This window comes from Xenopus laevis, chromosome 1S (genome assembly GCF_017654675.1).
Source record: "Xenopus laevis strain J_2021 chromosome 1S, Xenopus_laevis_v10.1, whole genome shotgun sequence".
Taxonomy (NCBI): Eukaryota; Metazoa; Chordata; class Amphibia; order Anura; family Pipidae; genus Xenopus; species Xenopus laevis.
The window spans coordinates 104070630-104083493 of NC_054372.1; the positions used below are offsets into that span (position 1 = coordinate 104070630).

Below are 12864 nucleotides of genomic sequence, written 5' to 3' on the forward strand. Positions count from 1 at the left end.
GAGGAGAGTCTGGAGTCTTGACTGGAGTCATTTTAACTGTCTGATACATTGTGCAATTACTTTGAAAAGCCACTGCGCTATCTCAGCGCTATATTAATAAAATGATGATGATTGTGGCCAATATAGTCAGGCAAAACTGCGAAGGGCAGGACAGAAGAGCTGCTACAAGTAAGCAGAAGGATAAGTTGGGCCATTACACACGCCAAATAATTGTATAAATTTCATTGCAGGACATACAATTGTCGCGTCAATAATGGGCAGGACATCTGGAATATATGGATAACATTATTATTACTTAATTATAATTATTGAAGTTCAGTTCGTATTCTGCAGAATAGAACCCAATACACCAGCTCATTAATTGTTTTCACATACGACCAGCATGCCTTCCTATAATTTATAACCACAGTTTATTCAAGGCTTTAGTGTCCCTTCAAAATACTAATGGGTGACCAGTATTCTACCTTCCCTTTCCTTAGGATAACCATACGCGGAAACTGTATTTGTTCTCAGAGTTGGTTTTGCTCATTGCAACACGATTTTGGAAAGGGGTTGTGTCTGCAAGACAAGGGCTTATAACTTAATGCTAAAATACATACTAAATTACATTACAAGGTAAACTATCATATTTTTTCAATCAAATTGGTGTTTCAATAAACACAGGTTTCCCTTTTAATAATTGTAGTTCTTGTTGATACTGGTAATATTTTTTACTGGCTCCAGAATTGGCCTGATATATATCTGCCCATGCCACTGTGTCAGTTGGTCACAGCTCAGTCTTTTACAGTTAGTGACCGTTGGTCTCAGTACATTGGTTTGACTCAGACCAGTGTACATCTCATTGCGTTTGCGAAGCATTTGCTTGCGTTTTTTTTTCTTGTGGAAAGCGAATTCCCCTAATTATGGTTGAAGAACTGCCTCCAGCGATGGAGAAGAGTACTCCTCCAATAAGGAGTGAGGAAAAAGAACTTTTTGCTGCTACAAATGCAGAAATGGAAAAGAAGGATTCCATCAGGATGAAGCGAATGATGGACAACAACCCTGGGAGGGCAAATGGAAAGAAAAGGAAGAAAAGGAATAAAAAGAGGAAACATCTGTGCAGTGGCAACAGCAAGGTGGAGGAAAAGAAGGAAGTTAGGAGAAAAAGACACCGAAGTGGTGAAGACTCCATCAAAGCAGAGGGTGAGTAGAAACAAGAAATTTAAAATGAAGTTATTGTTGAGATGCTTTTATCCTGTATCTATGGTTAAACAGCACAGTTTGTAATGTGGATCTTAATGAAAACTTGGGGTGGGGGGATTAAAGTTATGCAAAGGAAATTTTAAAATGTATAAATTGGCCTAATCTGTTTGTCAGTCTAACTAGATGTCTTTCTATCTTTGAGCCTGTCAGTTGGTCTGGTCAATATGTCTGTCTGTTTCTATATCTATATCTGCCTGTTTTTCCAGATCTATCAGAACCACTAGCCACTGCGTGTATTCAAAATCACTCACAGGGATACTGACCATTCTCAACTGGTTTTGGTTGCTGTGTGGCTTTTTGTTTAGTCAAAAAACCAATCATAAAATCATTTATTATATATTTCACAGTTCCACCAATTTTCTGGTTTCAGTCTGGGTCAAAAACATTGGTAGACCTGGTAATCATGTAATAAATATGCGATAAATACTGTTTATATAGTTTAGTTGTAGGCTTTAGCTATATTTTATACATGAAGTTGTTGGTATGAGCATACTTTCAGTGCCCTCCCTGTTGTTGCTTTTTTTTACCACCACTGCTCTCTTTTTTTCACTATGGCACCCGTCTTATGTTGTTTCTCACCCCCCCAGTGGTTCATCATGGCTGTGGGAGCAGTCAGCTGTTGCTAGGGGTAAATGAAACAAAAAAAGGTTTGCCTAAGCAGTGAAAACAGTAGGAGAAGGGGATGGAGAACTGATAAAGAACTGTAGATTAGTATATACAGGTATGGGATGTGTTAACCAGAATGCTCGGGACCTAAGCTTTTCCTGATCAGGGATCTTTCCATAATTTGAATCACCATACCTTACCTCTACATCCTTAAAAATCATTTAAACAATAAATAAACCTATTAAAATTGTTTTGCCTCCAATGAGGATTATATCTTTGTTGGAATGAAGTACAAGGTAGTTTTGTGCCATTACAGAGAAAAAGTAACAAATAAAAAAAAACAGGCAAACAAAAGTATTGAAGAAGTGATGCCTATATTGGCTAACAATAAAAATACATTGAATGTTTTCGGAGCACCAAGGACCCATCCTCAGGCAAAATACAAAGGAAAGCTGGAAAGGCATAGCATATATTCTATTAGATCATTGAAGAGTATTCACAGACAATACATGAGAATGTTCCAGATAGATAGAGATAACTTTTTGAGATAAATTAGGATGGGCAGTAAATAGTCCAGGGGTCTGGAGTCAGTCAGGTCACATAGTTAAACCCGACCCTAAATTCAGGCCCTGTTTTAATGTGTAAAATAATTTCATACATTTGAATTCATAGATTTTTCTTTCTCATTCAGTTTTAAAGTTCCCTTTTAGAATTAAGACCTGCATGTCCTGCAGACTGTGATTTTAGTTGCATGAGTTTTGCCCCACTGGTGTATCACATGATTTGCTCTAAATCTTATGTCAGTCCTTGTGTGTCGTTTGTATCAGGTATCACTTCTACAATACTTTTGTGTTTGTTTTTTTATTTATTTTTGCCACTGGCTAACATGTACCACAGCTTTTGTTTTGTGATTTACAAAGAAAAAGGAAATCATTTTAGCAACTAGAATTATTTGATAGAAATTGAGTCTATGGGAACCAGCCTTCCTATAATTCAGAGCTTTCTGGGTTTCCACATAATGAATCCCATACCTGTATAATGCACCCTGTACTAACATTTTTAAAGATATTTGGAGTCACATTTAAAGCCACCTTGTTAAGCATTGTGTTTCAGCCCCATTCTTTTATATGGTCACAGAACTCATTGTCTACATTATCTATTATATATACATTTATAAGATTATATACATACATGCACACATATATCTATATACTTACAAATAAATAATATACTTCTATAAATTAGCCCTCATAACCAATCTTTATTTTGTAACCTGTACTAATGTGGACATCGAATTGCAATCTCAGATTAAATAAATGGCAATATGCAAAACATACCCATTGTTCTGTAAGTTTTCCTGGACCTAACTTTATTCTGTTTACTTTTGTCTTTTCTCCCAGAAGCGGGAAGTAACCAGAAGAGGCTGCACCAAGAAGTTCCTCTCCCCGTGGCAGTGAGCATGTGCCAGATCCACGCAGAGCTTGGGAGTGGTTCATTTGGCAAGGTAAGTGATGAACATCTGGGAACTGGTTGTCCTTATCAGTTGGTTGATGTGCCTCAAACGAGCCTGGAATTGTAGGGAAGCCCCAGGCATATTGGGAGGCAGCCGGTGGTATATATTTAAAATAATTGTTTGTTTATTGCTGTCTATCCCAAAACACTTGCCAGTTGCTAGATCCCTCATTCATGTTTATCTTATACAGGTGGGATGAAGTGGGATTCAGGCCATGTCTCACACTACTGTCTTGTGGGGCAGCATTACAAAAGTGGCCTAAGTTGATATTAATGGTAAATCCAGCCTGGGCCCCATAAATAACCTTCTAATCATTTCTCTTTTTCTGCATTTTTTTCAGGTGATGTTGGCATCTCTGCCTAACAACAGGCAGCACGTAGCCATAAAGGTGATACAGAAGAGTGACAAGGTACAGCTTAATGAAATTGTCACTGAGGCTAACGTGCTGAAGATGGCTGCTGGATGCCCACACCTGTGTCATGCATATGGATCATTCCTAACTCAGGTACAATATAGTGTCACAACATTAAAGGTGTTTCTTACCTTTGAGTTAACTATTAGTATGTTATAATATGGCTAATTGTAAGCAACATTTCAATTGGATCTCATTTTTTCTTTTTCTTTTTGAATAGTTTTTTTGAATTATTTGCCTTGTTCTTCTGTTTCTAATTTTTCAAAAGGGAGTCACTGACCCCATCTAAAAACAAAGGCTCTGTAGTGCTAGTTTATTACTATTTTTTATTACTCATGTTTCTATTCTGAGCCTCCCCTATTTATATTCCAGTCTCTTATCTAAATCAGTGCATGGTTGCTAGGGTAAGTATACCCTAGCAACCAGATTGCATAAATTGCAAACTGGAGAGCTTTTGAATAAAAAGGGAAATAACTCAAAAGCCACAAATAATAAAAAATGAAACCCAATTGCAAATAGTCTTAGACCATCACTCTCGACATACTAAAGTTCATTTAAAGATGAACAACCTCTTTAACGAAGTAAAACTTGCGACATTCACCAGAGAGAAATTTTTGTGAACTCCACTGATAAATGTGCCAATTAAAATTGCAACCAGTTTTTCTACTTTATCTTTCTGTCTCTAATCTGAGTTTCTTCAAGTCTGTGTTCATATCTCTCGGATCTATCTTTCTTATTAATTTGTCTTTCTGTGTCAGTATCTGTTTTTCTATGATTACATATCTGTATCGATTTAAGCTAAATATATCTCCCCTGCTATCACTATCAGTGATGAGCAAATTTGTCCCGTTTTACCAATAAATTTGTGAAACTGTGAAAAAATTAGCAAAATGCATTGAACGCATTGAACGATCAACAGGTGTTGAAATATTTTTCCACGCAACAATTCTTTCCACACCTAATGCATTAAAATCAATGGGTGTTTTTTCTTAAGGCGACTGTTTTTTTTTGTCCAAATCCATTAAAGTCAATAGGCGTTTTTTTGTTACGGCAATTTTTTTTTTTTGTGGCAAATTTTTCCCGCAGTTTTGTGAAACAATTGCACAAAGTCCCCACAAGTCCACCGCTGGTGAAAACATTTGCTCATCACTAATCTCTATATCTGTCTATGTCTATTTATCTGACTATACATGATTTCTCTTTTTATCCTGTGTTTCCTCAGACACTGGCAGTTGCCCTATTTTTTAGCATACCATGAGCTCAAGAAGGTGGGTTATCTATACATATGGGTCCTTCTCCATTATGGGAGCCTTGCACCAACAATGAATCGAAGATATTTTTACTAAAGGTTTCCAAGTTGGTACTTTCTTCAGCCATAATATTAGTGTGTGTATAATAATCAGTGCACCCTGATAATTTGCCTCAGGATATTTGACAAGAAAGAACATGTAATACAATAAATTAGCTTTCTCCTTAAAAATTAAACCTGGAATCCTTCATGTGTCTGGGATTTAGATGTCTTTTCTTTTGTTTCTCCAACCAGCGGCATGCTGTTTTTGTCCTGGAGTATGTCAGCGGAGGGAACATGGATGATCAGATCGACATTGCAGGAGCTCTGGAGATGGACTCCATAAGGTAAGTAGCCAAGCGTGTGATAGGAATAGGACATAACAGGCAGAGCAGGGTGTAACCTAGAGAACCTAGTTGTTTATACTTCACAGAAAGGCAAAGAAAAGTTCACCATTTTGTATTTTCCCACTATCCTTCTATGACAGGACTTGAGAAATATTTCTTGTTACATGTGTATCTGAGAAGCTAATTAACAACATATTTCTATTTGAAAAAGGGTTGTCCTCTTCCCTTTGCCATGACTCCTTTATTTTTTGCGCTCTAATGCCTATATTTGGTGATGTAGTCATAGCCATAACCAAAAATAAATCAGAATATTTAAATGGCATAAAGTTAATGAAGCTGTCTAATGTTATGATATTCTCATAAAATCTTGCCAGTTGTATTCACAATTGAAACTGTGAGGGCAGAATCAGACTGGATGTATTTGTATCTTTTCTTATGAAGTCATACATGGTGTGTAACTGTGTGTTAAGTACTTAATTGAAGAATTAGGTGGTAGGTACAGGGCTAGGCTAAGCATTGTGACCATTGGTGCCTTCTAGCCTACATAAAGCATGATTGGATGCCTACATTCCCCCTTACCTGCTATGTATGTGTGTGTATGTATATATATATATATATATATATATATATATATATTATATATATATATATATATATATATATATATATATATTTATATTTAACTTCCTTATTTAGGATAATACATTAGACCTAATTATTTAGTAAGTAAGGTTCTGATTAAGGAAGGACAATAAACTAGACTAAATAAAATAAATATATTTATCAATAATAATGATTTTAATTAAGATTTTTTTTTTTTTGCAAAGATTCTACGCCGCGGAGATGGTGTGCGCCCTCCAGTTTCTGCACTCAAATGGGATTATCCATCGGTATGTTGCAGAAAAATGTCACTATATATCTATTATATTTATTGTTCATTTCACCCACTGTTCAAACACAAATAATGCTGCTCAAAACAGAGAAGAGTTTAAAAAATAATATTTCCGGTGAATTCAATATTTTCCATAATTTTACATTTGTACATGTAATTACAATTAAAAGCAATATATGTGTGACGATTACATTCTCTGCACTCTCCTCTTCTCTATTTTCAGTCGCCCACCTTAAACAGCACTTTTCATAATTTAACTCCAAGTACTTTTATATCTGTGGGATAATTTTATCCTAACTTTGCTGTCCAAACTACCTCCCCTCAAACACTGAAGTACTGGAAGTACTGCTGTGACCTCTTGAGCCTGTCCCATTGACTGAAACCCCTCAGCTCAGCACGTGCATTAGTGCCAGTCAAACGCATTTAGCTGTGCAGGCGAGGGAGATGACTTTTTCGGTTATTGTATTATTTTTCCATTATTCATTTTTTTTCCATTTGCATATCCCCAGTTTGAAATGACTGCATATTTGTTTGTATTTTATAACTTTGCAATATCACTGGCCTGCTTTGCATTCTTTTTCAACCCTAATCTGAACTTTGCAGGGATCTCAAACCAGGTAATGTCCTAGTTACCAGCGAGGGACATGTAAAGATAGCTGACTTTGGATTGGCGGTCGAAGGCATCTATGGATATAGAAAGGCCAGAGGAAGAAGAGGAACACTGCCTTACATGGCCCCAGAAGTAAGAGATTTAAATCAAATGCATATAGCACTAGAGGTGTTAGAGTTCTGATGTATGTAACATTAATTAACCTGTTTTAATGTCTGTAAGTACTTTCATTCAGGTACAAAAAAGGAAAAAAATATCTTTGCAGGTGATACAGTACCGTCATTAAGTCTAGATTTCAACAAATTCTTTGTAAGCATAGTTTATAATGCAGCATGAAGAACAACTTCTGGGAATTATTTGATTGTGCTTATTAACTTACTTAGCCAGGGGTAAAGAGGCAGGATGAATAAATAATCCTTCATTGATCCAAAATGTTACCTCTCATTATCTTTCTCTTTCACATATGCTTTAACCATTGCGTAGCTGCTTGGAGATATATATATTTATTTAGCAACCTACCCTTAAAGGACATGTCAACAGAAGTTGTTTTTTTTTACCTAATAAAAGAAAACACAATGATAAGCAACTTTCCAATTTAAAAATTGTTAGTGCTTTAAAGGTTATTTGTAAATACAATGCAATGTAAGAAAGACAGAGAATTTGTAATGAATTTATATTGCAAAGCTAATAAGAATTATAGCTTCTTTTATTAGGCAAAACATTATTTTTTGTGTTATGTCCTTTATGGGTAGGTTGCTAATTATATATATATACTGAACAATGGATTAGGCTAATAAAACTGCACCTTATATTTTGAGTTTCTGAATGTGCTCTAATCCACCAGCAAAGCCAATTAACAGGTAAAGGTTTGTGCCTCCAAAGATGCCCCTGTTAGTTGGCCTTTTCTGCTTAAATTTTTTAAATGCTTCTGTTATGATCGGTATAGATGTATATAATATAATTAATATTTAAGGCCTCTATAGACAAAGTTAGCATTAATTATTTATAAAGCTGCTGTAACACTGGCCTTGTACACTAAGAATAATAAATTCCTGTTTAATTTGTCAAAAACTAATTATGTAAAGAGGCACAACAATACGTAAGTTAAACACAGGGTTATTGTGATGCTCAGCATGTTTTCTTGCTTTCCCAGGTGATAGAAGGGCAGGCGTATGATGCAGGAATAGACTGGTGGTCCCTCGGAATCCTCATATACGAGATGGCCACCGGAGATCATCCATTGTACTCTGGCAATGATGTATCTGAGTTCATCGAAGCCATTAAGTATAACAAGCCCCGCATTCCATATTGGTTCAGTGAGGAACTACAAGATCTCCTGCAGCAGGTGAGTACAGGAACTTATACAGAGGATGTCGCTAGCTCTGTTATAATATATCTATTTCTGGGAGGTGGGGTGATGATAACAGTTCGTACGGATTTTGTTATAGCGCTAACTGGATGCATGTGATCTACACAAATGAATAATCACATCTTACAAGATGTAATCTTAGGAGTTTTTAACAAGAGTGGATTGGTACACATTAAATACATAATATATATTGATTTTCTCCAAATCAACCATTTTATCAATTGTATAATTGTGATATTCAACAACATCATCTTTTATTAACCATATTTATTATTTTGTTAGTTGCCAAATCTTTAGATATAAATGATGAACTGCACCAACTTCTTGTTTCAAGTGAATTTTGCTAAATTTTTTTGATAACTATTTATTTGGATATTATGGGTTGATGTTAATTTCTAATGTACAGTGTTGATCTAGTTTTAAAGGAGAATTCAACCTGTTCAGGAAAAAAACCTGTACTCTTCACCCCAGGTAGAACTCCCTCCCTCCTCCCACCAGGCTAAATACCCCCCCCGGGGAAATGCCCCATACTTACCCCTTGGTGCAGATTCTTCCAGCGGAGTTGCACGCATACATCTTCAGTGATCTCTGTAAACTGATTGAGAGATTTTGGCAATTTCCGTGTAATTTCACGCATGCACAGTTGTCTCAAACCGGCAAACTGCTACAACTGCGCATCCGCAGAAATACTGATCTCTCAGTGTGAGACCAGATTTATATTTTGTTAATCAGGAGTGTGTTTTATTTTAAGGTCAGGACCCTTCTTCTGTTTATACATTATTGGTTACCCATGGTATCAGTATAGTTTGAAGGAAAATGGACTGACTCTTTGAGATATGAATGGCAGGTGTTTAGCTTAACTTCAGCAATATATGCAAAACTGATAATTTTTCTTATACTTTAGCTTCTGATGAAAAACCCTGATGAGCGTCTTGGCTGCAATGGGAACATTCGGGAGCACCCATTTTTCCACTCCATTGATTGGGTGCAACTGGAAAAGCTGAACGTGCCACCCCCCTCCAAACCAAAAGAAGTAAGTACACACTGTAATATGAATGAAAACCCACTGATTTAACTTTGGATGTAACACTTTGCACATCCACCAATACCACTGTTCTACTACTTTGCCAAATATAGGATCAAATATCCACACTACCCACAATACTGGTAAAGCTTTTCACTGTGTTTTATGTTATTAATCAGTTATACATTTATACTGAGTCTTCTTGCAGTAATAAAGCAATGCCATGTATATGAAGTTTAGCAACCCAGCATTCTGTAAATTCAAGTAAAAGAATAACAAGACTGCTCCATTTGTTTGTAATTGCGAGTGCAATTTCCGCAACTGCATAAACCCCTCCCCCTGCACCTGCTAACAAAAGTGCAGAGATGCACAGCAGCATTTGTGCAGCCACTCACTAGAGTTTTAGGCAATGGGGTTGATGCAGTAGGGGCAGACAGTGTCGGACTGGGACACCAGGGGCCCACCAATTAATCTTAGACCAGGGGGCCACTCTTAGTAGTATTGTTCTTCCTCTCCTCCCTCAACCTCTATTCTCCTAGTCTCTTTTCTTTACATACTATAATCTATTATTCCATCTATTTAGCCTCTTTGTTCTCATAGAATTTGGGAATAGCCATGAAATATGCCAAATGTCTAGCAGCATGAGGGCCCACTGACACCTTGGCCCACCGGGACTTTTCCTGGTATCCCTGTGTGCCAGTCCGACACTGGGGGCAGAGGGCGCAGTGCAGGGAAATATTTTAGCCGAAAACAGATGTGGGTTTAGTTATGATGTGAGAGTAGCACTGAATGTAAGTTTTACTAAAAATGTGTAACCTCAGCAAAACGTTCTAATTTTTTTCTGAAAATGTGAAAATAAGTAGCTTTTGCAGATTAACCTTAATTAGAAAACAAATTATTACACAACACTATGGGGCACATTTACTTAGCTCGAGTGAAGGAATAGAATAAAAAATACTTCGACCATCGAATTGGCTACTTCGACTTCGAATCAAACGATTTGAACTAAAAATCGTTCGACTATTCGACCATTCTATAGTCGAAGTACTGTCTCTTTAAAAAAAACTTCGACATCCTACTTCGCCATCTTAAATCTACCGAGCATCAATGTTAGCCTATGGGGAAGGTCCCCATAGGCTTTCTAGCAAATTTCTGATCGAAGGAATTTCGTTCGATCGATGGATTAAAATCCTTCGAAACGCTTGATCGAACGATTATTCCTTCGAACATTCGATCGAACGAATAGCGGTAAATCCTTCGACTTCGATATTCAAAGTCGAACGATTTAACTTCGATAGTCGAATATCGAAGGTTAATTAACCCTCGATATTCGACCAATAGTAAATGTGCCCCTTAATCTCTTACCATTTCCTGTTGTAGTATAAGATTGCATTATACTAAGGTACTTACCCTGCTAATGGTTGTAATATTCATTTCAGCAGTGTCAGCCTATGTTGAGTATTATGACATTATTTTATTGTGACTGAAAATTAAAGATTAATGTTTTTTTGCTATACTGCAGGTGATATCAGTGGATTTCAGCAAGACCTATCAAGAGCCACTGACATTCTTGGAGTCAATAAAATACAACATCTCTTCGAGATATGTCCCACCAGCATCCCCGTTGGAACAGCCAAGCCATTTCTGGACATCCAGGAACATCTGTCCTCCTCAAGCCCAAGCACTGGTTTCAAACTATCCATACCATCAGGCTCCATTATCAGCTCAGTTTGGTCCTTTTGGCTTCCCCAACCAGCCTTACACTGCATATCGGCCTAATCTCGGCTACTACCAAAGGCCATTACCACTGATTCCTGTTCCTTCTCCTTATTATCACCAGCCAGTTTTTAGTCCTGTTATCAGACCTCCGTTGGTTCCTTTCTTCCCAGATTCTCACCATCATAACCAGCCTCTTAATGTCTTCAACACCCCTTGGCCTTTTCCATCACCTCTGCAATAACCATCTTCCTCTATCTCTTGCCCCTAAGATTTTCCCCCGTTTTCAAACTATTAAATGAGACCTTACCTCTGGCCACTTATCCAGCAATGCCTTTGACTCATCAGTCATCAGTCAACGGCCTTTGTATCTTTTTCACAAGCGCTTATTTCTTGACCGTTTTTTTTTTAAACACTTGTCTCTACCTCTAGCCTTTTCCAATGGCTACTGTCTCTAGTCTGTTACACCAACCAGTCTCTTGTTTATTCCATAACTCTATGTTTCTGCATTGGCCCATACCACAGCCTTCACTTCTGGCCCTTACCACTGGCTCCAACACCGGCCCGTTCCATCTGCCTCTTCCTGCAGCCCTTTACGTCTACTGCATCTTCTGGCCCTTGCCACCGGGCCCAACACTGGCCCATTCCATCGGCCTTTACTCATAGCCCTTAACACCGGCTACTGTCTCTAGCCCATGTCACCGGCCCCAACACTGGCCCTTTCCATCTGCCTCTGCCTTAACATCAGCTGCTGTCTCTGGCCCCCAACACTGGTCCATTCCATCTGCCTTTACCTATAGACCTTAACACTAGCTTCTGTCTCTAGCCCATGTCACCGGCCCCAACAATGGCCCATTCCATCGGCCTCTGTCTGCAGCCCTTAACATCGGCTGCTGTCTCTGGCCCCCAACAACGGCCCCAACACTGTCCCCAACATTGGCCCTTTCCATCGGCCTTTACCCATAGCCCTTAACACCGGCTACTGTCTCTAGCCCATGTCACCGGCCCCAACAATGGCCCATTCCATCGGCCTCTGTCTGCAGCCCTTAACATCGGCTGCTGTCTCTGGCCCCCAACAACGGCCCCAACACTGTCCCCAACATTGGCCCATTCCATCGGCCTTTACCCATAGCCCTTAACACCGGCTACTGTCTCTAGCCCATGTCACCGGCCCCAACAATGGCCCATTCCATCGGCCTCTGTCTGCAGCCCTTAACATCGGCTGCTGTCTCTGGCCCCCAACAACGGCCCCAACACTGTCCCCAACATTGGCCCATTCCATCGGCCTTTACCCATAGCCCTTAACACCGGCTACTGTCTCTAGCCCATGTCACCGGCCCCAACAATGGCCCATTCCATCGGCCTCTCTCTCTGCAGCCCTTAACATCAGCTGCTGTCTCTGGCCCCCAACAACGGCCCCAACACTCTCCCCAACATTGGCCCATTCCATCGGCCTTTACCCATAGCCCTTACCACCGGCTTCTGTCTCTAGCCCATGTCACCGGCCCCAACAATGGCCCATTCCATTGGCCTCTCTCTCTGCAGCCCTTAACATCGGCTGCTGTCTCTGGCCCCCAACAACGGCCCCAACATTGGCCCATTCCATCGGCCTTTACCCATAGCCCTTAACACCGGCTACTGTCTCTAGCCCATGTCACCGGCCCCAACAATGGCCCATTCCATCGGCCTGTCTCTCTGCAGCCCTTAACATCGGCTGCTGTCTCTGGCCCCCAACAACGGCCCCAACACTCTCCCCAACATTGGCCCATTCCATCGGCCTTTACCCATAGCCCTTACCACCGGCTTCTGTCTCTAGCCCATGTCACCGGCCCCAACAATGGCCCA

At 39.3% G+C, this 12864-nt stretch overlaps 1 protein-coding gene across 1 annotated transcript; it reads left to right on the plus strand.

Annotated features, from left to right (window-relative positions):
* The first annotated feature begins 641 nt into the window (after positions 1–641).
* On the plus strand, positions 642–12076 carry LOC121399414 (protein kinase C delta type-like). The gene is made up of 9 exons (XM_041580061.1): positions 642–1182; positions 3249–3352; positions 3702–3866; positions 5317–5408; positions 6236–6298; positions 6904–7042; positions 8064–8255; positions 9184–9312; positions 10826–12076. Exons 1-9 carry the CDS (start codon positions 903–905, stop codon positions 11261–11263), a joined length of 1602 nt encoding a protein of 533 aa, XP_041435995.1. The 5' UTR covers positions 642–902; the 3' UTR covers positions 11264–12076.
* The last annotated feature ends 788 nt before the right edge of the window (positions 12077–12864 follow it).

Bases quoted from the DNA above. Each gene is read 5' to 3' on its own strand.
- LOC121399414 (XM_041580061.1), top strand. From the start codon at position 903: ATGGTTGAAGAACTGCCTCCAGCGATGGAGAAGAGTACTCCTCCAATA. The intron at 3,867-5,316 runs GTACAATATAGT...TTCTCCAACCAG, and splicing joins ATGGATCATTCCTAACTCAG to CGGCATGCTGTTTTTGTCCT. The intron at 7,043-8,063 runs GTAAGAGATTTA...TTGCTTTCCCAG, and splicing joins TGCCTTACATGGCCCCAGAA to GTGATAGAAGGGCAGGCGTA.